Source organism: Neodiprion lecontei, chromosome 3 (genome assembly GCF_021901455.1).
Source record: "Neodiprion lecontei isolate iyNeoLeco1 chromosome 3, iyNeoLeco1.1, whole genome shotgun sequence".
Classification (NCBI taxonomy): domain Eukaryota; kingdom Metazoa; phylum Arthropoda; class Insecta; order Hymenoptera; family Diprionidae; genus Neodiprion; species Neodiprion lecontei.
Genome location: NC_060262.1, coordinates 353276 through 374857, shown reverse-complemented (window position 1 = coordinate 374857; position 21582 = coordinate 353276). Strand labels below are relative to the sequence as shown.

The following is a 21582-nucleotide window of genomic DNA, read 5'->3' as shown; positions in this document are numbered from 1 at the left end:
TCCTGTGGAGAACACTGAATAAATTTTATATTCCTGTGGAAAACACTCAACAAATTTTATATTCCTGTGAAAGACACTGAATAAATTTTATATTCCTGTGGAGAACACTGAACAAATTTTATATTCCTGTGGAAAACACTCAACAAATTTTATATTCCTGTGGAGAGCACTGAATAAATGGCAAAGAATATCACCAATGGAAAAGTCACGATAATTTTTCACCCCGCAAATTGAATAAATCTGCTTTCTAAAATACGCGAAGCACTTGTTAGGATTCATCGAGACTACATTTTGATTAAACGATCGAGTACAGAGGATTGGGACTTGTGTAAATGATTTCGAATGTTACCTGAGTTTAACTCGCAGCGAATGGACATTGACGCGGTGAATTTTTCATAGTCTAAACGACTTCGCCGTGCCGGTTGATTGCTATATTCATACCTCTGCGGCCTGTATCCCTGCACGCGACAAATTGCAAATGTAAAAAACAGATTATTCGCGGCTACTTTTCACATTTCTTTCACTTCAATAATGGCAAATAACAACCATACGATAACGGCACGGCAAGACTCGACTGTTAAATTAGCGGCAAGAAGGAAAAACTTCTACCGATTGTCAGTTGTTTTTACCCGAACCCCATCTTATACGTTACGAATCCCGCTAAAATCTGTTGACCGCGAAGTAAGACGTTGGTCGTTTACACAAGGCAGTGATGATGAATGCCAATTGAATGCACTTTAGCTACTACCGACAAATTTTCCTCTAAATTGTGGTAAAATATTCTGATCTCAGTTCTGTACAACATATTTACAACATGAGTAAATATCGAATGAAATATGCACACGGGCAATGGCCATCGTAACGTAATTTTTTTCGACCGACTTGTACATTAAAATAACGAATATTACTCACAATTATCTTTCCAGTCACCTAAAATCGCCATGTGAATCACTTAGGACAGCATGTACTCAATATAAAACCGTGAAGATGAAATATGGCATGATTTTTATGGTAAATTTGGTGTAACCGAAACTGCGGAACGTTCGCACCCCCGGCGTTAGATTCGAAACTGCAAGAACAGACAACTTCTGGTCACTGTTCGCAGCATACCAACTGCACAGATTTTTTTCCGTTACAGAAAAAAATTTAATTCCGTGCACAAGTATCGAAAGAATCCAGTCGCGACTGGCATCTCTTACCTATGATGAATTCTTGGTCATGAATTTTATCGCGAAGAAATTTCGTACATCTAACCGGGATTAATGTAAAACAGAAGCGTTGAGAAACCATATCCTATTAAAGAAAGCCAATTCTAGACAATAGTTTGTGCCAGTTTGATGACAAGGTAAGCAGAGTGCATGCCGGTTAATAAGGATATCATTTAGTATTTGGTCGGCACGTCAGATTCTTCATGTTTTTCCAACTTGCGAGATAAATGAAGACAAAAAATTTACGTTTTTAATATGTCATTTGGAGTTGAGTACATATGCTAGCGGCAGAGGATGCATGTGACCGGCCGTTTTATGTGTGTCGGTAATTCGCTGTTCAATTCTTTTACCGCGCAAAATTGAAGTTAAATTGACCAATTAACCTGAAAAGTGCTGCACTCTGCTGGCAGTTTCGGAGAACTATTAAATCATCTGCCGCCTTTTCTGACGATCAACGAATTTAATCAGTCGTGTCACGCATGAGTACGTAGCAGCGGCCAGAACATGCGTTAGTACAATCGCGTGATTACGAACCAGGCCGCGGTTAATAAGTCATCGGAAGACGTGAAAACTGAAGTGGTGGGGATAAGTTGCCTGTTGCATTCGTGCGAAAGTCAGACAAACGGACTCTGAAAGCGTAAGTATACAGAAATCACACCTAGCGTCTGTACGTTTGTAGCAAAATCTCGTCGAGGTTATGGTTATACTTATCACGCTTTCCATCAATCAAGCGCGAGAAAGATTAAAGAGAAGACAAAGGAAAGCATCTGTATCAAATATCTCCAACCGCCGACTAGAGTTGGCTTGAAAATTAATTATAACTAAGACCAAAGTCAACTGAGAAAAACGACAGATAGATTCAAGCTGTCGTCCCGACGACGTTGAGTCGAGGGTTGTCGAAGCGTTGCATCATCACCATTTCATTTCGCCAATCTCTCGAGGACCGATGAGTACATAGCCTATACCTAGATGCTAAACACATCACGGCTGTTCTCATTTCGTTATTATTCGACAATGGCCTTGTGCCTCGATCGCGGTCGTTTCGGACGTTTGAAATTTGAGACGAGAGGCACAGAGAGACGCTCAATTTCGATGGAGAGATTCACGGAGTGACAATCTCGCCGCAAAACGTGCTTCTCTACAGCACGAAGCGGCGAGTCCCCCTTTCTGTGTAAATACAAAATACTTGCACGTACACGTTTTATTTACGTGCATACCATCCCCACCGTTTCGCACGCGTTCTCGATCTTGGACGCATCGTATCGAACAGTCGTCTTGATCGCTCTGGGCCACCTGCCAGCGTTGTTCTTCGCGATTCCTCGCCGTGCAGAGTTGAGTGCGGAGAGTTCCTCGATCCCTTGCTTAGTCGTGATCGGACCGTCGGAACGAACGTTTCGCGGATCGTTGAACTCCCGAAAGTTTGCCGACGTGTTATTAGCGCGAGCTTGCCTTTCGAACACGTGAAGAACGTCCATCCACCTCACCTTCCTTACGTTTTTCCGATACATTCTCTTGGTGATATTCGTACAATCTATTGATAGCGAGACGAAACGTGATCTAGATATCGCGGCTGCAGAGAAGTATGGATATTATTATTGATGAGAGAATAATAAGAGTGATAAGACGAATCGTTCACCTGCACCGAGATCAGCAGGATCAATAATAATCCTCAACTGATTATTTTCAAAGATTCGTCGATATTTGAAGCCAGTGTCCCTTTTCCACTTTCTTTTGTTTAACCTTTGAATTCGGGGTACGTCGCTAACCGCTCTCTCAAATCAATTCGATCTCTCGCAGCCAGTCAATCATCGTCACCAATATCTGTGTATCTGCGCGTAAGGTCGAAAGATTGTCGCCGGGCTCTTATTGCGAGTCCGATTGCGAGTCCTTATCAGTTCTGCAGAAGTATAAAGACCACCAAAATCTCATTTTCATTTGTAATGTGTGACGAACTGCAGCATTGAAAACATCAGGTTACCATGGACGGTTTAGTCGAGCTCTTTTTGTTCTGTGGAGCTCTCTACTACATATTCAACTGGAGGTGAGTTTGGGCCATTCGATTAATTGATCGATTGGCCTTTCGTTTGAAACGGAAATTAAAAATTCACCACAGGAATAGTATATTGTGCAACAAGGAGGTAAATTCGATCTTTTCGGGTCGAGCGTAAATTTGCAATACGAGTCGTAGGTGAGCCCAGGACGAATATTGCAAATACGCGAGTCAAAAAAACCGTTGCCTCCTTGTTGCACACGATTCTTTATATCGCAAGAGAATTATGCGAGTTTTTTCACGACGCACGAAATTTAGGTGAGAATCGCGTAATGTCAGATTTGTTCACGACTGCGCATGCACGCAGTACAGAAAATACCAATTTTAACTCTTCAACGTATGCGCACTAGCAGACTCACTATACCGCCGTAGAAAACTGGTACTTTTTGTACAGAAAACACGCATGGAAAAACGCATAAAACATACTCGCTTTATGTGAGATAAATTTTTCGTCGTCCATGAGAATAATTTATAATATATATATACATAATTTAAGACAAAGCCAACGACGAAGAAATAACGTGCTTGATGGACAGCTTTATTATGATGTAGTATTTTTCACGGACAATTAAATCGTCGAACATCGTTTGCGACATCTTGCTGTTGTATAATCTTATTAACACTGCAGTGGCGGGTGATGATGACATAATGAAATAGGCAAATTGCTGACAGCGGAAGAAGACCTAGATCTAATTAGAATTTTTCATCGTTGTTGTTCCTGTATCGCCGCGGTGTCTACTCCTCTGTAGATACGCTGCATAATCTATTGTATAAACTGACTGCAATCGTCGTTCCCTGCTCTTTTCCCATTAAGCCAATCACATCGATGCGGTGTGCCAGCCACTCGAATTAGATTTACAACGTTTATTTATCTCCACCTACTCGAAACTGCTTTCCTTTATTTTACTAATCTTTTCCTTCGTCGTTCTGAGGTAAAGGTTCACACATAGTTGTAACTTTTCTCCTTTTATTCCTCGCCTTGAATATACGTCAATCGTCTTTGGAATTTATCTTGGAAAGTAAAAAACCAATTAAGTATCGGTTTAAAAATGACATAATTCAATAATTAGGAGCAGCGCGTATTTTATTATACCCATATATTATACTGCATGAAACCTTTCTGACCTTTCGATCATTGCGTCTTACTGGAGTGTTACATTTCTTTTTTTCGATTAACAAAAACTGGCATTCGGTGAAAATTTGACGAGATAGCGCAGCATCGGGTCGCTCCAAATACATGCGGCTATCATTCCCCTTTATCGCATCGTTCTTGTACGCAATTAGGTATAATAACGCGTGATGTCTAAATTGTATCCACCGCATTACTGCAGAGAGACGAAGCGCATCCGATTTCTTTGATGCAATTTATTTATGGTTTGAAGATCCGTATTATTATTATTATTATTATTATTGTTGTTGTTGTTGTTGTATCGCAAAGTTATATCGACAGGACATGTCGCGCATTGTTGAAACACGATAATCCGTACAATACGAACTTGCATGCGTGCGACGCACAATTGATTTTTAATTAAACAATATGTACGAGGTTGCTTAGATTTGTTGCATGTTTTTGGTTTTTGACTTTTTTTTTTTTTTTCTTCATGACCTTAACGAAAAAGTAATCGGTGCTTGAGGACTCGGGTGTTATCGGATGGGGGGGGGGGGGGGGGGGGGTGATTGCGTAAACAAACAATAAATTACACAATAAATTGGTCGAGAAGCCTTCGGATATAGATGTAAACAGCTTCGATGTACAACGAACGACTTGAGCTAAGCGATCGCATATCACTTCTTGCGGTCGCCAATATTAGTTTGCATTGCATTGCAGGAAATATTAAATTATACAACATGTATATGTATATAATATATACATGTACGGGTAAAAAATAGTTTCCATATCGGTTTCACCGCATTTGGTTAAAAGTAATTATATGTATTTCCTCCTGGCCGAGATTTCAATTTTAACCATCCTTCGATCATTCCAAACGTATATTTACTCCGTGTCATGTATGCAACAAATGTGTATTGTACGGTGCGTCGTTCACAAGCGAAGAAATGTGCTGACATAAATATAGTAAACCGTACATAAGAAATGGAACTTTCATTTTCTTCGCGAAACTATTGCAAGACTATAGTGTATACATGCATAGACGCACGCACACACCACTGCATGTACACGTATTATTTATGTAAACGAAAGTGTTTCGCAAAGCCATCGATTTCCTGCTTCTCGAAACTTCGAACTGTGTACAATAAACACATTCGATGAGTGTTGAATTATACCAAAGGCATGAACGCGGACATTTCGGGGCTACGTATTATCTTATTAATCGCGTGCACGTTTAATTTCCCTAATTGCCGTGTCTATATGATATTATGAACCGAGCCTGTAACTCACATCGCGGAGTTTATAAATCCGATGAACATTATCTTCGATATTATTGTTATCGATATTTTCATTTATCTTTGTAATGCATTTCACGAATGCCGACTGCGTAAGCTCCGCACCTTATGCTTAATGCATACCTCATAATCTCTTGCAACAAAAATGATTACCTGGTGAAATTTATCTTTACCCATCTACGTATGTACACATACATGCGCATACCTATTTGTATACCGATTATTGCTTCCTACCTATTGAAATTTTTGTAAACATAATGGTATTCAGGTGTATAATATGCAATTGATAATTTGAGAGATCATTTGTTTGACATTAACCTTTTGACTCACAGTTGTAAGTATTTTTACTATCTATTTTGTATGCATTTTTTTTTTTTTTTTTTTTTTTTTTTTTTTAGTATATGTTTAGAGAACCTTTCAACATATTCCTTTGTCATTTTTTGCTATTTCTGATAATATACTAATAGGTTTTCAATGCTCGAGAATAATTGTTGCGATTTAATGTTAATTATTATTGTTCGAGACAAATTGAGTGAAAAAAATGGTGAAAATTGAAGGAATAATTCATATCCGAAAAAGTTATCCCTCTAAACGCATACATGTTTTACATAAATTATAAGTTTTTCGGTTCGTTGATTACGAGTCTGAAATCGGATTTTAAAAATTCAAGTTGACACATCCAGTATGGGTGACGGAAATTTCAAATTCGATCGAATCCGGTGAAAAAACTCTGTTCAAAGGTTTTTCGGGTCGCTGATTACGAATCTGAAGTCGGATTTTGAAAATACAATATGGCGAATCCAATCAGTGACCCCGAAAATAAATCAAATTAGCAATTAATCAAATTTAAAATTTTGGTTCGTTGATTTCAGATTCGTAATCAGTGACCCCAAAAACCCCTGAATAAAGGGTTAAACTCATATCGAGCTTCACGAACCATCATGTTCTTCCACGATCGGAAAAAAGGGACATGAAAAAAAAGACGATGTATAACAATCCAGTAAAAGCCAAGCAACCTTTATAGGATCACACCATCATCATTATCGTCATCATCATTACGAGTAGCAGCGATAGTAAAAAGTTAAGTCAGATGTCAGTGCGTTTTGTTTTGCTCTCCTCCCCCCTCCTGTCGTCGACAAATTTTCCATAAATCACGTGACAATTCCAACACGTTTACGCAGTCGCGTATATTTATAATATGTGCATTATCATTAGTGGTGGTGCACTTTGCTCGTTCGTCTCGTGCAAGACACGTGTTGCTTCTCTCTTTCTTACTTATCGCTCCAAGCTAACGAGCGTTCGATCGTTTATATTTAATATATTTTTTATTCCCCCACTTGAGGACTATGTTCCGCAAAGAGTGATAACAAATGAATTAATGACAGCAATTAATTTTGTACGATCAACGCGTTTCGTCGTATAAGAAAGGAGAAGAAATCACGGATCTCTCATTATTTTTGAGAATCTAAACAGGCGTAGTATATCAAATAATATCGCTTTGATCATTGTACACGCTTATAAATTGTTTTCTAAGTCGGAACATATCCCTTTGTATTTCTCTTCAATTGTTGCCGAACCGGCTGCGTTGCACTGAATTGTACAAAATGACGAAAAAACGCCGTCGATTTGCGTACACGCGCTTGGATTCTTACAAGGAAGGTATCCCAGGTCGATCTCTTCGATTTTATTTCGTTTGTAATGTGTTGTAGTAGACTAAAAACTAAACGACACGTGTCTTTTTTTATCTGCCGTTAAATACTCGAAGGGGGTGAAACCACCGTTCGAAGTAAGGCATGTCAAGGGGCAATTTAGCAGTTTTTCTTTTAATTGAGAAAATGACATTTTTCATTTCGCGTTGTGAGAAAACTTTTCCAGTCGGATTGGTTAAAAAATATTATGTTCTTGTGGGTGAAACTGCGAAATCGCCCCTTGACATGCCTAACTTTGGAGGACGGTTTCACCCCATTAAAATGTTTAAGAGCAGATAAAAAAAAATACATTTGGCTTAATTTTTAGTCTACTATAATTTATTACAAATGAAATCAAATCGGAAATATGTACGTTCCTTGCTAGATACGCGAATGACTGAATGCGCTGGTCGATCGACGACGAGAAGTGAGTGGATCACGCCACTTCGAACAAACGGTACATATAACCCACAGCTTGTAGGTATACCACCGGAGTATACTCTCTTCGAAATCGCGGTGATGCACCTCCCAGTCCATGTTGTTTCCTTCCTGCAACAGCCTTCTTGAGCAGTTCGCTCGTCTCTTACACGGAAAGAACAATATTACAGATTACACATCTTCTGTGGTGAATATATGGACAGCACGTTTTTCGAGTTAAATCTACAGCTAATGTGGCAAGACTTACAAATCCGATAATAAGAGTTACAAAACCAATGTAGTAAGAGTTACAATATGCTTGGATAGATCTAGCGTAATTGATGTAGATTTGACTCCCAAAAAGAGAATATATATATGTAAAATATATGTATATGTAAAATATGTACGGCATACATTCACCACACGGATGTAAAATCTGCATAAAATATTTTCCCCTGACTTCCTTTATCTCCTGTCCATTTCGCCTTTCTTTCTCTCTCTTCCTGGTTCTTCGTTGTAGACTAGCGTTTTGGTCTTACATCCTTTAAAATTTAGTTTGTGCTATTCGTCGCACTACTTTCATCCCGGACATATATTATCTGCACTGCGAAAAGTGTCTTGCGTTGGTTTATTATGGTGTTCGTTCCCACCCATCAGCTGGACGGCCGTATAGTATATACGTAGGGGTCAGTAAACCTTGGCGAACATTATCGCACCCACATCATTCAGGTATATTTGTCATACGTATTACAGTCACGGACCTTCGCTAAGGTTTATTGAATTTATGTAAGTAGAAAACAGAAGTTAGTATAGCGTTGGGGGAGGGGGTACAGTTTGGACGGTCTAAAATCATAGGTATTGTAAGGATTTTTTTTCTTCTCTTTTTCCAAGAAAATGGGAACACTTGGAGCAATTTGAGTTTCAGGGCTTTATTATTTATATATTCAAGAACATTTTGGAATCATTTCATTGAAATTAATGTCAAAATGGTGGCATGGCGCGTATGTTGGTTGATATAAGTTAAATTTACTAAATCTGAGTTCGGTGAGGCTGTATTAACAACAGTTTGCTAAATTTCAAGTAATCCTAAATTTGCAAAACAACGACTTTTTCCAAAGATCGATCGTTACAATATCGTTACAAACTTCAGCCTGATGAAATTTCTCTCTTACACCCTCCACGAAAAAAAAAAAATGATTTGATTTACTCCCGGTACAATCGTTGATCGCGTTTAAATGTTTCACCTTATTTATTCCAGAGCTAACAATATGGTCGACGTACTGTCTACGCGACTCCAGGAGGTTTACGCGCAATGGGAAGCACGGACTGAAATGGCAACGACCGAAACGTTGGATTCCGGCTCGCGACTCTCCTACGATGGTAAGTTTTCACAATCACGTACGTTAGACCGTATCAAAAGATTCGACTATTTATTTTTTGTTTCAAATGACGAAAAAAGATGCTGTCCAAGTTTCATCTCTCAATATTAATATGTAGGTGTCTCACTGCGATTTTCTATTTCCCATTTAAATAAGATGAGAAATTTTTGTCCTTAACTTTGGAATTGTATAACTCGTTAACTCATTGGTGTACTGATAAGACCGGAAAGTAATTTGTAAGGAATCGAACGCTCTTCAAAAAAGGTCTGTTATCATTTTATGACAAATCTACTCTTTGAAGAGTTATTTAAGGTCAAAAGGTATTTACGGTAGCTGCATTCTGCACTTGATAAAAACTGAAAAAGATAATTTACACTCTAATTGCGAGCCGCTGGAATTGCACATGAGATATACAAATTTGATCTCCTACACGGCAGCATTTATCCATCACGAGGCAAACGCGTGTTCCTATAGAAATGCATACGTATAAAATATGAAATCAAAAACTTAGTCGATGTATATATTGGATTTATAGATCTAATCCATGCGATCGATATTATGTAGGTCATAGTACCGAGAGTCGGACGATCGTTATCAATGATGCGATATAATTTGAAGGTAAAAAAGTTGAAAACATGAAACGTTAAATTATAATCTTCGATCAGAGTTCAACAATTTCGGTTTCTTCATTGGCGAGGCTGTATTATATATATATATATATATATATATCTCGCCTCTCAGCAGTTTCAAATTGATGCTGTAATAGTAGAGAAAAAAAAAATCATTCCCGCGTCCACACTACGTGTGCGTATAACGTGTAACGTTTTGAGTTGATCATCTTGGAATTAGTAACGTTTTCGTAACGATTCATGCTGAGGAAAGAAATCGTTTTTTCGCGATTTTGGAACTGTTTGAAATTCGGTAAATCGTAATAAAACAATACATACTGAAATTTTACAATCTTATTTCCTTCAAAATCATTGAAAAAATAACAAAAACTATTGAGTTTTTCACCAATGTTTCGTTACGATAACGTTACTAACATCAACCTCGTGTTGATATTGGGTCAGGCGGGTGCAGTGGTTCAAGTTCGTCTCTTAATAGTCGTCGGGGAGGAGTTAAAGCTGCGACGTTTATCACAATTCCTACGAGCTATTAGTAAATATCGTCGATGTCACTAACGTTAATTTGTATACTACACGTTCTCTTGGTTTTTCAAATGAAAAACTCTCCAATGATTATCTTAAAATCGAAAAGCCAAACTGTCATCTATGATTAATAATAAGCTGTTGGGTAGCTCATTACTTAAATTTTTTTTTTTTTTTACTGTGCTACTCGAAAGTTAGTGAGAAATCTTGAAAAAAAAAAATCAAAAACCCGCAGAGCTAGGAAAATATTTAGAGGTCGCTATCAATTATTGAAATATTTTTAATTTGTTTTTGCATTTAGTTTTTTTTTTTTTTTTTTCGTTTCGTAGTCCAATTAATCGTTTACCAATCAACAGCAAACTGCGTCTAAGAATTCCGCTGTTGGCTGTTCTCGTCTTTCATCTGAAAGACTGACCGTCTCGGAGTTTGGATAACAGTTTTTGCTACCGAAAGAGTAGTATCACATCACCTTAATGTCCCGTTTTCGTTTGTAGTACTGATATTTAAGAACGATGATTAAGTGGAGCACGATATAAACTAATATATAAATGTATATAAATCCGTAAGGCGTACACACAAAAGTAACCAGAAAATATTAGATTAATTGATAGCGACCTTTGAGTATTTTCCTACTTCCTCCAGGTTTTACGAAAATTCTTTTCTTCAATATTTTTGTCACAAATTGTTCTAGCAACACCTTACAAAAAAAAAACATTTATAAAATCAGGAACAGATACTATGCGTATTATTTTTCACACGACTCTAGATGAAATGTTTCCTATAATCGTACACGCAACAACGTTCCTTAGAATAATTTTTCTTCCAGGACTGCGAAGAGCCGGTCAACAATATCAGAAGAGAAAAACTCAGAGTAGAGAACAGGCGAGGAAAGTCCGGGACAATAATCTCTACAGGATCAAGGAGTCTGAACCCGTAGCGCCTACACCTCCGCCCAAAATTGTACCGTTTCTGAATCGCTGCTGCGGACAGTGCAACCCTTCTTCAACGGTCAGTAGCACTCGTCCATATGTCCCTCGGTTTTAGTTAACGGCGTCCAGTGGTCCTAGAAATGTCCTTGAATTTTTTCTCGTCCTTAAAAAGTCCTGGAAATATTCTACTTTTAAGGTTTACTGCGAATAATGTATATTTATTCATGTTCACCGATGAACTGTTTTTATAAAGTACATTCCCGCCTCGAATCGCGTTTTTGCTGAAATGTTCTGGAAATCTCCTTGAATTTGTTACGGATTTTTTACCAGACACCACGGAGTTACAAACATTAGTCGAAAAATCATCCGTCTTAGAATCACTGTAGCCAGAACTTCGATTATCCGAATTAATTGGGACCGAGCCTGGTTCGGATAACCGAAATGCAATTTTTATCTTAAGGTATAACGATATGTACAGCACAAATTTAAATCTACAAACAGGCCGTATTATACATCTAAATACATATTAATCCTCTTTCAAACACCGAACGCTTACTTTATTACTTTCGTTTTATATGATCGTCTATTGTCAATTAACTAATGGCTGCTCCACATTTTTCAGCCAGCAACAACCTATATTTCGCACTAAAAATTTACTTTTTGAACCGACGATCGGATAAATCAAACCATGGTTCGGATGATCGACGTTCTACTGTACGTAAAATTCAGCAGAGCTTACGAAGAAACCGAAATTACATCGCCAACGAACGTTTCAACGTAGAACAAAGGTCTAAAGTAGCCGTTGATTCGACGAGTTGTTGTCAACTGCAGCGTACCTAGAATAAATTGAAGGAAAAAAAGGCGTAATTGAAGTCTGCGTAATTGACAATTAGGATTAGCGGCCTCTCCTGCGTTGTCGCTGATAATAATCGGTTCAAATTACCCGTCGCACGCAATGCATGAGCGTGTATTAACACATGTATTTTATACACACATGCACACTTATAGAAAGATAAATAATACAAATATACCGTGATACGAAACGAAACGACTGTCGACATCTCTGAGAATAATCGTGAAACCGTGTGTCAATTTGATGATTTCTATCGAGCCAACCGTTGTTTATACAGATACATGTATACGGTATAGATAATTTTGCTTCCCACGCGTGAAATCTTGACGAGACACTTTGCTCGTGAGTATCCGAGCTCTGTAACTTTCTCCGTAGTATATGTATATCATACCTGCAGACATTATACCGTAGAGCTTCGCATTATATACCTAATGCGTATTTGTTATGCAATTTGGCTCTCGCTATTGTTATTATTGGCTCTCAAGTCACGAGGCTCGGAGTCGAGGCGCACCTTTCGCGGTGAGATTAGCTCTGCAGATTCCCCGCCGCTTCTCTGATCGATTCTCTAAAATTAAACTGTATATATCTGTAATATTTGAATCAGAGTCAATGCGTGTAATACAGCTGTGAAATTTGAAAATATTAATTCAAAGATTCTGCGAATTTCATGAAATGTGACCCCCTTGATTGTACCTTAACACACAAATTTCTCGCATTCACGAATTTCATGACATTTTGCAGCGGGACACGCGTTACGTAAGTTTCGTACGATTGTTATTACGAAACGTCGAGACACCTTAAGGCCATATGTCGTATGTGCCGAATAGGTACGCGTATAATGTATACAACGCGAACGTGAAAATCGTAAAACGAAATACGGGGGAATAAAGACGATAAATGCGGTGAAAAGTTTTCACCGCACCGTCGCGTTAAACTCGCGTCACTTACTCTCGCTTTAACTTGACCAATCCGAACTGGTTTTATTTGGGATAGGAGGATGGGACGCGTTTAAAAATAAACAGTAACTCCTTCGTGTGGTGTGAATCGGTTCCCAAAAGTGCTGCTGCCGATGAGACGTCGAAGCATCGAGAGCATGTCTCTGAATACTCGGGTTTTCCACCGGCATTAATTATCGTTATGAAATTGGCAAATTATCCGCACAAATTATGCACGATGAATCGAAGAATTTTATGTCACGCTGTTCACGCTGGCTCCGTATTGTCGTCGTACACGGCTATCCGGAAAGAGTGAGTAGAAATAATGTTGTTCGGTGTGATGATCATCACGTATCATCGTAACCAGTGCCCGCGTAATTTAAACTACAGGGAGTCAAGTTAACGTTAACTCTGAACAGACTTCTAGGGTGTGTAAACTTGACGATAAAAAAACTGACGAAAAAATTTCCGGTGCTGCTTGTAAGTAGAATTTGAAAAAGTTGAAGGTGGTGAACACTTTGAACACCGACTGGGAAAGATACGGCTGAAGATGTGAAACTACACATTCCGAACTATAAGAAAATGTTTGGTTTCAAAGCTTATCGTGGTTTCCAAGAACTTTGTACCCTTGTCTACGAACGATTGTGAATAAAATGTTGGGTCCAATGTGATCACGTACGATTCATTACACTACGAACAACTGCGTGGTACCAAATTCTTCAAAGCCTTCTACAGGCCTTGGGATGAGTCTCCTACCATGGGTGTGTTACCTCAAAATACTCGTCTTGGCAGCCCCTATACGTCCTAGAATTCTGTCCAGAGTTAACATTAACACCTTGTATAGCCGAAGTAAACGGGACGCGCGAGGACGAGGACCTAATTCAATTACCAACCCCTCAAATCACTAGTAGAGTGATACAAGTTGTGTGTGTGTGTGTGTGTTTGCATTCGTGCAAGTAAGTGAATAAATGAATGAATGAGTAAATGAATGACTGACTGACTGACTTACTCACTGAATGAGCGAATGAACGAATACATTTCACAGCTGCCTCGTATTCTTCTCTAATTGACGAGTATTGAATTATAGGGGGTCCTGCAACCTGTGCCGTCACACCAACAGTAATGACCGTCAACTGTGTTTCAGAATACGTTGGTCAGCAGTGCACAGAAACACTATCAAACTACCGGCACAAACATATTGCTAGTCGATCCTGGGCCCAGTCTAGTCTCGAAAATCTTCTGTCACATAGCGAATGTTTATGCCTTCAAGAAATACGATTATCCCAGAGTAACGCAGACCGTAAGTTTAATTTGTTCTTTGATTTTTTCTAATTTTTCTCAGCATTCATGATGAAATGATTGCAAATTAAACGCACAGGAATAGGAATACAAAATTTGAATTGTCATCAGGTACTTACCGATGAAAGATTAAAAGAAGCGATAAAGCAGGCAGCTGATGAATCGGTCAAGGATGATGGAGTTACCGTACTGGAGGCCTTGGCCAAAGCGGAGGAGAGAGCTAGGACGATACTTGCGCAAATGCAGAGTAGTTTGAGCGACGCGTTACTCAGGTTAACCGCATGGACCCTTTACAAAGTCTTGCCGTGCTTCATTCAGTCTGCCGTCGTACAACCGATCCAAATAGATATGCTGAAGAAAGCAAACGACTGCGGCTTACCACTGATATTTTTACCTCTTCATAGAAGTCACCTCGATTATGTTATGATTAGTTTCATTCTACTCAGCAATGACATCAGAAATCCGCTCATCGCTGCTGGGGATAATTTGAAGATACCGTTCTTTGGGTGAGATATCGAGATGCATTGTAGTCTCAGATCAAATAAGTATTATTTACTATTGCCCTTTCATTCGTCGTCGAAATGTGTGAGAATATCCTCCACCTACCTAAATTAGAACGTTCCTTCTCATTGTCAATCATAACGATCCTCTTTGTTTTGTTTCCCTTGCACGCTTCTTTGTCGCAGAAAGTTTTAAAGGTAAATTCGGCGATATTTGTGTAATTCAACATTGGTCCAATGTTTCCCTTTTTTTTTTTTTATGGATGCACATTTTTCTTGCTCTAAAATAGATGGCTTCTGAGCGGCCTGGGAGCCTTTTACATAAAGAGGAGGATCGATCCGGTCCTCGGACGTAAAGACATGCTGTATCGTGCGGTACTTCACACATACCTTGTCGAGAGTCTCAGAGCCGGTCACAACATTGAATTCTTTATCGAAGGAGGTCGTACGCGAACGGGTAAACCTTGCATGCCAAAGGTTGGAATTCTGAGTGTTATACTCGATGCTTATATGGATGGAACTATCGACGATGCGTTAATTGTGCCGGTATCTATGAACTATGAGCGACTGGTGGACGGGAACTTTGTCAGGGAGCAGCTAGGTCAACCAAAGAAAATGGAAACCTTTGGCACAGCTATTAGCGCTTTGTGGTCAACTCTGATGGGAAACTATGGAATAGTCAAAGTAGACTTCAGCCAGCCGTTTTCATTGAGGGTAAGAACGTGAGCTGCCAAAACTCGGAACACTTTAGCCTATAGGTTCGCAGTATTAACGTGTATTTATTGTTTGTAATCAGGAAATGCTCAAGTCTTTGCAAGCACAGCAAAATAAATTGACGGTGCAGTCCGCAGCATCAAGGCCGTTAAAGTCTACCGTATCCAGTTCATCTCTCTATGGTACCGACGTTGTTTCTGAAGAATATCGTCAGCTTGTCGACTGTATCGCGAAACATGTTATTCACGGTGGGTGACAGTCTAAACTTTGATATACGAATTGTCATAAGCAAAGTATCTGATTCTAACAAGTCCCATTGGTGTTGACAGATTGTGCCAAGTCGACACCTATAATGTCCACTAACGTCGTCGCGTTTTTGCTATTGAACAAATTTAGAGATGGATGTACTTTGGACAGGCTAGTAGAATCTTTTGACTCTATTAGGCAGGAGCTGGAATGGAGTCAGAGAAATATTGCATTTTGCGGAGAAAGCATCGACATCATTAATCACGCGGTGAGTTCTTGAACTACCAGTTAAATAAGTATAGAAACTCGTAAATAATTCCGTGGAAATTGATCGGTATGCTACAGTTATTGATCAATTGGAAATTTTTATCTTGCAGCTCGATATACTTGGACCTGGCCTTGTCAAACAACAGAGACAAGAGGTAACGGACACGGTAGAAGGTCAGGCCATCAGAAATGAAGTTATCGTTGCAATCAGGCCTGTCTCCATTCTACCGAACGTCATCGAATTGTCATATTACAGTAACAGCATGCTTGTGCATTACGTCCTTGACAGCGTAGTCGGTGAGTGAGATAACAAGTGATATCGACGTGTTTAAGATGTATTGTTATAATGGATTGTACGAAGAATAGAATCAATTGAAATGAAAGTTTCAAACTCCTGCTTATTATTTTCAGTTACCGCGCTGTATGGGAGCTTACATTCCCAGATCAATGACCCTCAGGCAATAGCGAATAACAATATAACGGTATTTCAAGATACTTTATTGGAAAAGGCTTTGAAAGTTTGTGACATACTAAAGTATGAATTTATATTCTGTCGACCTTGTCAAGATTTAGAAACTCTCCTCATAGAAACGATCAATAACCTAACCACAACGAGTATAATTACATTGAAAGAGGTGAGCCTACTAATTTGATTCTAAATAGTTATATCGCTGTGATATCAATTTTTTTCAAGTACCTATTCATCAATTCAGGAAGCTTACACAGAGGAGGAACTATGGAGCAGAAGATACGCCCGGAATCTAGATGATAGCTCTGATGAAGAATATGCTGTGACTAATAGAACCAAAAAAATTGAATATAAGGTGAGTCTGTTGTTTTGTTGAGCAATAGGAACGAGTGAAAAACAATTATCTTATATGCAACTGTTGAATTATTTTCAGCTAAATTTAGACACTGAATGCTCGAGGCGAATGGAGTTTCTCCACACGTTATTACGTCCCTTTGTTGATACGTACACCATGAGTGCTTTTGCATTACGAAAATTGGTTGGAAGGTCTTTAACTGAAAGAGACCTTCTGTACGAAGTATTGGCTGAAATTAAGACAGGCCTGGATCGTGGTATAGTCAATTACGGTAATGAACGGTATAATGTTATTGATCCTTAGAATGAAATGATGGAAATGACTGATAAGAATAATAAATGAATTGAATTACTTGAATTTTTCAGGTGAAAGTCTGTGCGTTGATCCGATAAAGAATTCATTTAAACTGTTTGAAAAGTGGGAGGTACTGGAATGCCATCCTCAAGAGAATGTTAAAATTTATTATCTTAAGGAAGAATACGACAACGACAAGGCAGCTAACCAAATATACGAGAGTATCGCAACTTTCAAGTGGACTAGAAACATTGATTAGTTAATAATTGAACATTTGGTGATAATACGATACGATAAGCGTTGTAATTTTATTATTCTCTCTAATATAGCAAATACGACCTCACAGTTTCACTCTGTCCCTGCTAAGTTATGTACAGTGGATTATAAAGATTTGATCACCTTTCTGCGTAACGCAAATTTCCGTATTGAAAGACTTACATCAGGATGATATAAAATCTTGCCTAATTGTAAGATTTCAATTGAACTGACTGAGTGATCAGTTTTTTACATTCCGCTGTGTACTTGAATCCAGAGACGGGGTCACTCTATAATCGTAAGGAATGTTAGACTACTATTTATTTCATAGTTACGTCATATGGGGTCTTTAAATTTTGTTTTCGACTATGCTGCAATCGTCAAACATTTATTTATTGTACAAGATGCAAGGTTAATGTACCTTACAATCAGACAAGTCGGTATTGGCAGCGTCAAAAAATAATGTTCGACATTAAACTGGATATGATGTTACTTTTCTTTTTTGTGTCTTGAAGAAAATGGAAAAACATTGATTTGTCATTTTTCACTTTCTTCATCGCTCACGCAGGAGTTGGACATCGAATTTTGATACACAACACGTGCAAATCTTATAACAAGCAGGAAGGCTGTCCATAGGCCTGCTTAACTTATAAGTACCTTTTACAATAAAGTGTAAACTGTAACGCACGCACACAATACTTTATCTCGGGTCCATTAATCAACGGAACGAGTACACTTGGATAAATCATTTGCAGTTAGTCACACGATATTTTATAAATATTAGTTATGACACCGTTGCGGACATATTGAACTGCTTTATGTTCATTTAACAAAAAGATTAATGCAGCTTTAAATACCGTTGAATTTTTCCTAAATTATTACTCTGCGCGAAACTAACAGAATGTGCAAAAAAGTGATCAATGACTTGTGAACAGTGAATCGTAATGGTGACGATTCTTTCAGTCTTCCTTCTGTTGTGACTCACGTATGTACGTATAGGTATGCCATGTATACTGTATCTATCGATTTCTTTTAACTTTATAAGTGGGATGAATAATTTCCTGTGTCAAGAAGGATGAAATATTCTCGAAGCATATTCAAAAATGCGGTTGAAAAAATAAAACAATATTGTGATAAGATCTGAGGTATCTAATATAGTTGTAATATAGTCAGCACGATATTATAATTAACCGTAAAAACCACGCATATTGTTAATTGTTGAATACAATATTACTATTGCGAAACAAAAGTTTATACATATTATCGTAATGTTAATAACTAATTAAGTTTTGTTATACATATATATTTCACAACGTTGAAAAGGTTAAAATAAATTTATACATTATCGAACTATTGCATGTTCGCGATGTTAGCATACCTACTTGTTTTTTTTTTTTTTGCTTTTATCGTTTACTTTCTTTTTCAAAAGGTTTCTTGAAGTTTTTTCCCGTATCGATTGTTGGAACATCTCACAGATGAACAATAATCCGGCCAGAGTTGAGCCAATGAGCAACAGGTAAAATCCCCCTTTGACATTATTTAACGATACACTTGGGTCCCTGTCGAAATTGAATCTGCGCATATTAATTTTTGCCTGTGTAGTTTCAGCATTTCTCGTCAATAGTTCAGCAAAGCCTGACTGCATTACGAACTGCACGAATTTGTTGAAGACTGGCACTGCTGCGTGACCTTTGACATACTGCATTGACACTTGATATGTCAAAGTGGGTGGCAGCTGACGCACATTCTCCACCACCGAAGTCGCCACATCCTTCAACCCGTTCAAATAGTGGACACGCATTTTGTTAGTTGCGACCGCCATGCCTGTGGGAATTTCCTTGTAGCACTCCGTTATGGACTTGCAAGGGATGTATCGCTCCAGTATTTTCTTTTGGATCTTGTCTTCTTCGTCAAAGTATGGCTCAGCGGCAGCCAGCATTCCTTGAACATACATCAATGTTGATTTGGGATTGACAAGAAGGTCCAAGACTGTAATTATGACTCGTTTAAATTTATTCCTGACAATGGAGAAAATATTACTTTATGCTGTCGCTCAGTCATATTAAACTCAACTACGGAAGACGAGCGTTTTTCCATTTGGAACAGAACTTTTGACTTGCTTTGACACACGTTATTCATCGCGGTTGCTTTGCTTCGACTTCACACAAACGAAATGTCACGCGACCTGAGTGCTTGACAATATCGTTTCATTACCAAGTTTCAAATCTGTATCAACGAGTTCTTCCTGGCTGTTTATCTCTGCTTTCATCACAGGATTAGCCAGACGCCCGAATAGAGCAGTTTTGTAAGCAGTGGACAAATGTAGGCACAGAAGTAGCCAGCAGCTCCAGATTCCGCGAATCTTTTTCGGCACCTTGTAATCAGCCTGCTCCAGAAAACTTCCCCACACATGAAGAGTCCAATGACGGTGTCCAGCTAACTTCATTGTAATTGCCACCGTGCACATTCCTGCGAACGACAATACCCAAAGTGCCAGAGAAAATCCATCTGCCAAAACGGTAAAGCTGGACTTTTCACCCTCTCGAGGAACGTTCCAGACCAAATCATCCTGTCCCAGACAAAAGTGAAAAGTTTAAGGGAGAATTATCTCTTCTCGCGGTGAGTCGGTTGACTGTAATTCTTCGAAATATTTACTATTATGTAGGGTGGGCCCTTAAAAACGTCTTTTTTGAATAACTACGCATCTGAACCCAAAATTTGATAATTCAAAACGGCAGATACAACACGGAGAACCGTAATTCAAAAACTCACTCGATTTTGGGTGACATTCAGTACTCAAGGACTCTTGAAGTCGCTGATTACGAATCTATATTTGAAATTACAAAATTTGAAATGATGGATCCAATATGGCAACATCAACTGATATTTGGGATTTTGGTCCACCATTTTGAATTTTGTAATCTCAAGTTCAGATTCATAATCAGCGAGCTCAAAAGTCCTGGAGTACTGAAGCTCACCTAAAATCGAGTGAGTTTTGGATTTTGGTGCACAATATTGGATTCGCCATTTTCAATTTTCTGATTTCGAGTTCAGATTCGTAATCAGCAACCCAAGAAACTACCAAATTTTATGAAAATTCGTTCGGTGGATTTAATGTTCCCCTGAAAGTGTTGAATGGGGAAATCCACCTTCTTACAGGCACGGGTTGGTGTTAGGGAAAAAATTAATGAAAAAATTAGGGAATTATTTTTGAAGTAGTCGAAACCGATTTGGGGGGTGAGCCGGTCGTAAATCAAAAATTACCTTTTTAAAGACCACCCGAATTTATGTACATACCTACCCGAATTGGATGAGAAATAAGGGATTCGATGGGAGGGAAATGAAAACTACCTCAAAGTATGGTGGCGTAATGTCGTATTTTTCGATATCCGAACGTAAGGGGCTCCAGCTGCCCGCCCAGGCTTCACTCAGCTCTTTTGTCGTGTTCAGGGGGTGATAATTACCATTAATTTTCAATCCAATTTTATCGTAAATCATTTGGATCAAGATAAGCTCAATGCCAAACTGCTGGCCTTTTTCATGCACCTCTGGTGGATAGATGAAAGGTTCCCAAATGTTGAAGCTGACATTGATCCAGCAATTTTCAAATTTTTCTGGCATCATTCCGGGTCGAAGGTTAGTTTCTTTTTCAAACTGTAATGTCCTCGTGAACACACCAAGTCTTATAGTATTCTTTGTTGTTGGAGGTCCGCAATAATTGCGCGGATGGTAGGGCCGCCAAGTGTAAACTTCAGTTGTGGCTAAAATTTTGTTTTGCCAGTGTTATACAACAATTATTTTATGCACAAATGCCACAAGTTTTCTTCTCTGTGCTACCTCCTGTCAAAAACTACAAAGTAGTCGAGTTGTTGCCGGAGGTAGGGCAAAAACTTTATTTAGATTTACAATTAGTGATAGATATTTTCTAAGACATTTCGTACCGGTTGGGTCGTTAGAAACGACCAATATGACGACTTTGTACACAAACTTCTCCCACAATTTCTTCATCACACTGACAGCCTCCGCTTTGGTTCCAGCAATACTGATGTACAATCCTCTGGGGTTCCACATGCCTCCCGCTTCCCCAAAACTGACCAAAGGTTCGATAAATTTGGACAAATCGATATCCAGTAAAACGTAGACCATTGGTTTTTGAAACACGTGCAGCCTATC

At 38.7% G+C, this 21582-nt stretch overlaps 2 protein-coding genes across 5 annotated transcripts; one reads left to right on the top strand and one right to left on the bottom strand.

Annotated features, from left to right (window-relative positions):
• The first annotated feature begins 1671 nt into the window (after window positions 1-1671).
• Window positions 1672-18786, top strand: LOC107220086 (glycerol-3-phosphate acyltransferase 1, mitochondrial). 4 transcript variants are annotated; one of them, XM_015658515.2, is made up of 13 exons: window positions 1672-1845; window positions 9025-9146; window positions 11120-11301; window positions 14155-14310; window positions 14421-14815; window positions 15100-15523; window positions 15606-15771; window positions 15853-16037; window positions 16147-16333; window positions 16448-16671; window positions 16750-16860; window positions 16939-17131; window positions 17226-18786. In XM_015658515.2, exons 2-13 carry the CDS (start codon window positions 9035-9037, stop codon window positions 17411-17413), a joined length of 2523 nt encoding a protein of 840 aa, XP_015514001.1. In that variant the 5' UTR covers window positions 1672-1845; window positions 9025-9034; the 3' UTR covers window positions 17414-18786. The 4 variants fall into 4 exon arrangements, with proteins under 4 accessions (XP_015514001.1, XP_015514000.1, XP_015514002.1 ...); XM_015658514.2 differs by lacking the exon at window positions 1672-1845 and adding an exon at window positions 2512-3249; XM_015658516.2 differs by lacking the exons at window positions 1672-1845; window positions 9025-9146; window positions 11120-11301 and adding an exon at window positions 13014-13322.
• LOC124293706 lies at window positions 17616-19678 on the bottom strand. The gene is made up of 3 exons (XM_046735730.1): window positions 19624-19678; window positions 18824-19350; window positions 17616-17699 (listed from the first exon to the last, which is right to left on the bottom strand). Exons 1-3 carry the CDS (start codon window positions 19676-19678, stop codon window positions 17616-17618), a joined length of 666 nt encoding a protein of 221 aa, XP_046591686.1.
• Between the last annotated feature and the right edge of the window lie 1904 nt (window positions 19679-21582).

Coding starts and splice junctions, on each gene's coding strand:
- LOC107220086 (XM_015658514.2), top strand. CDS start 3,188: ATGGACGGTTTAGTCGAGCTCTTTTTGTTCTGTGGAGCTCTCTACTAC. Junction 9,147..11,119: donor CTCGCGACTCTCCTACGATG/GTAAGTTTTCAC, acceptor TTTTTCTTCCAG/GACTGCGAAGAGCCGGTCAA. Junction 16,861..16,938: donor CCAAAAAAATTGAATATAAG/GTGAGTCTGTTG, acceptor AATTATTTTCAG/CTAAATTTAGACACTGAATG.
- LOC124293706 (XM_046735730.1), bottom strand. CDS start 19,678: ATGAAAGCAGAGATAAACAGCCAGGAAGAACTCGTTGATACAGATTTG. Junction 19,351..19,623: donor TGATACAGATTTGAAACTTG/GTAATGAAACGA, acceptor TGTATGTTCAAG/GAATGCTGGCTGCCGCTGAG. Junction 17,700..18,823: donor GAAACCTTTTGAAAAAGAAA/GTAAACGATAAA, acceptor TTACGATTATAG/AGTGACCCCGTCTCTGGATT.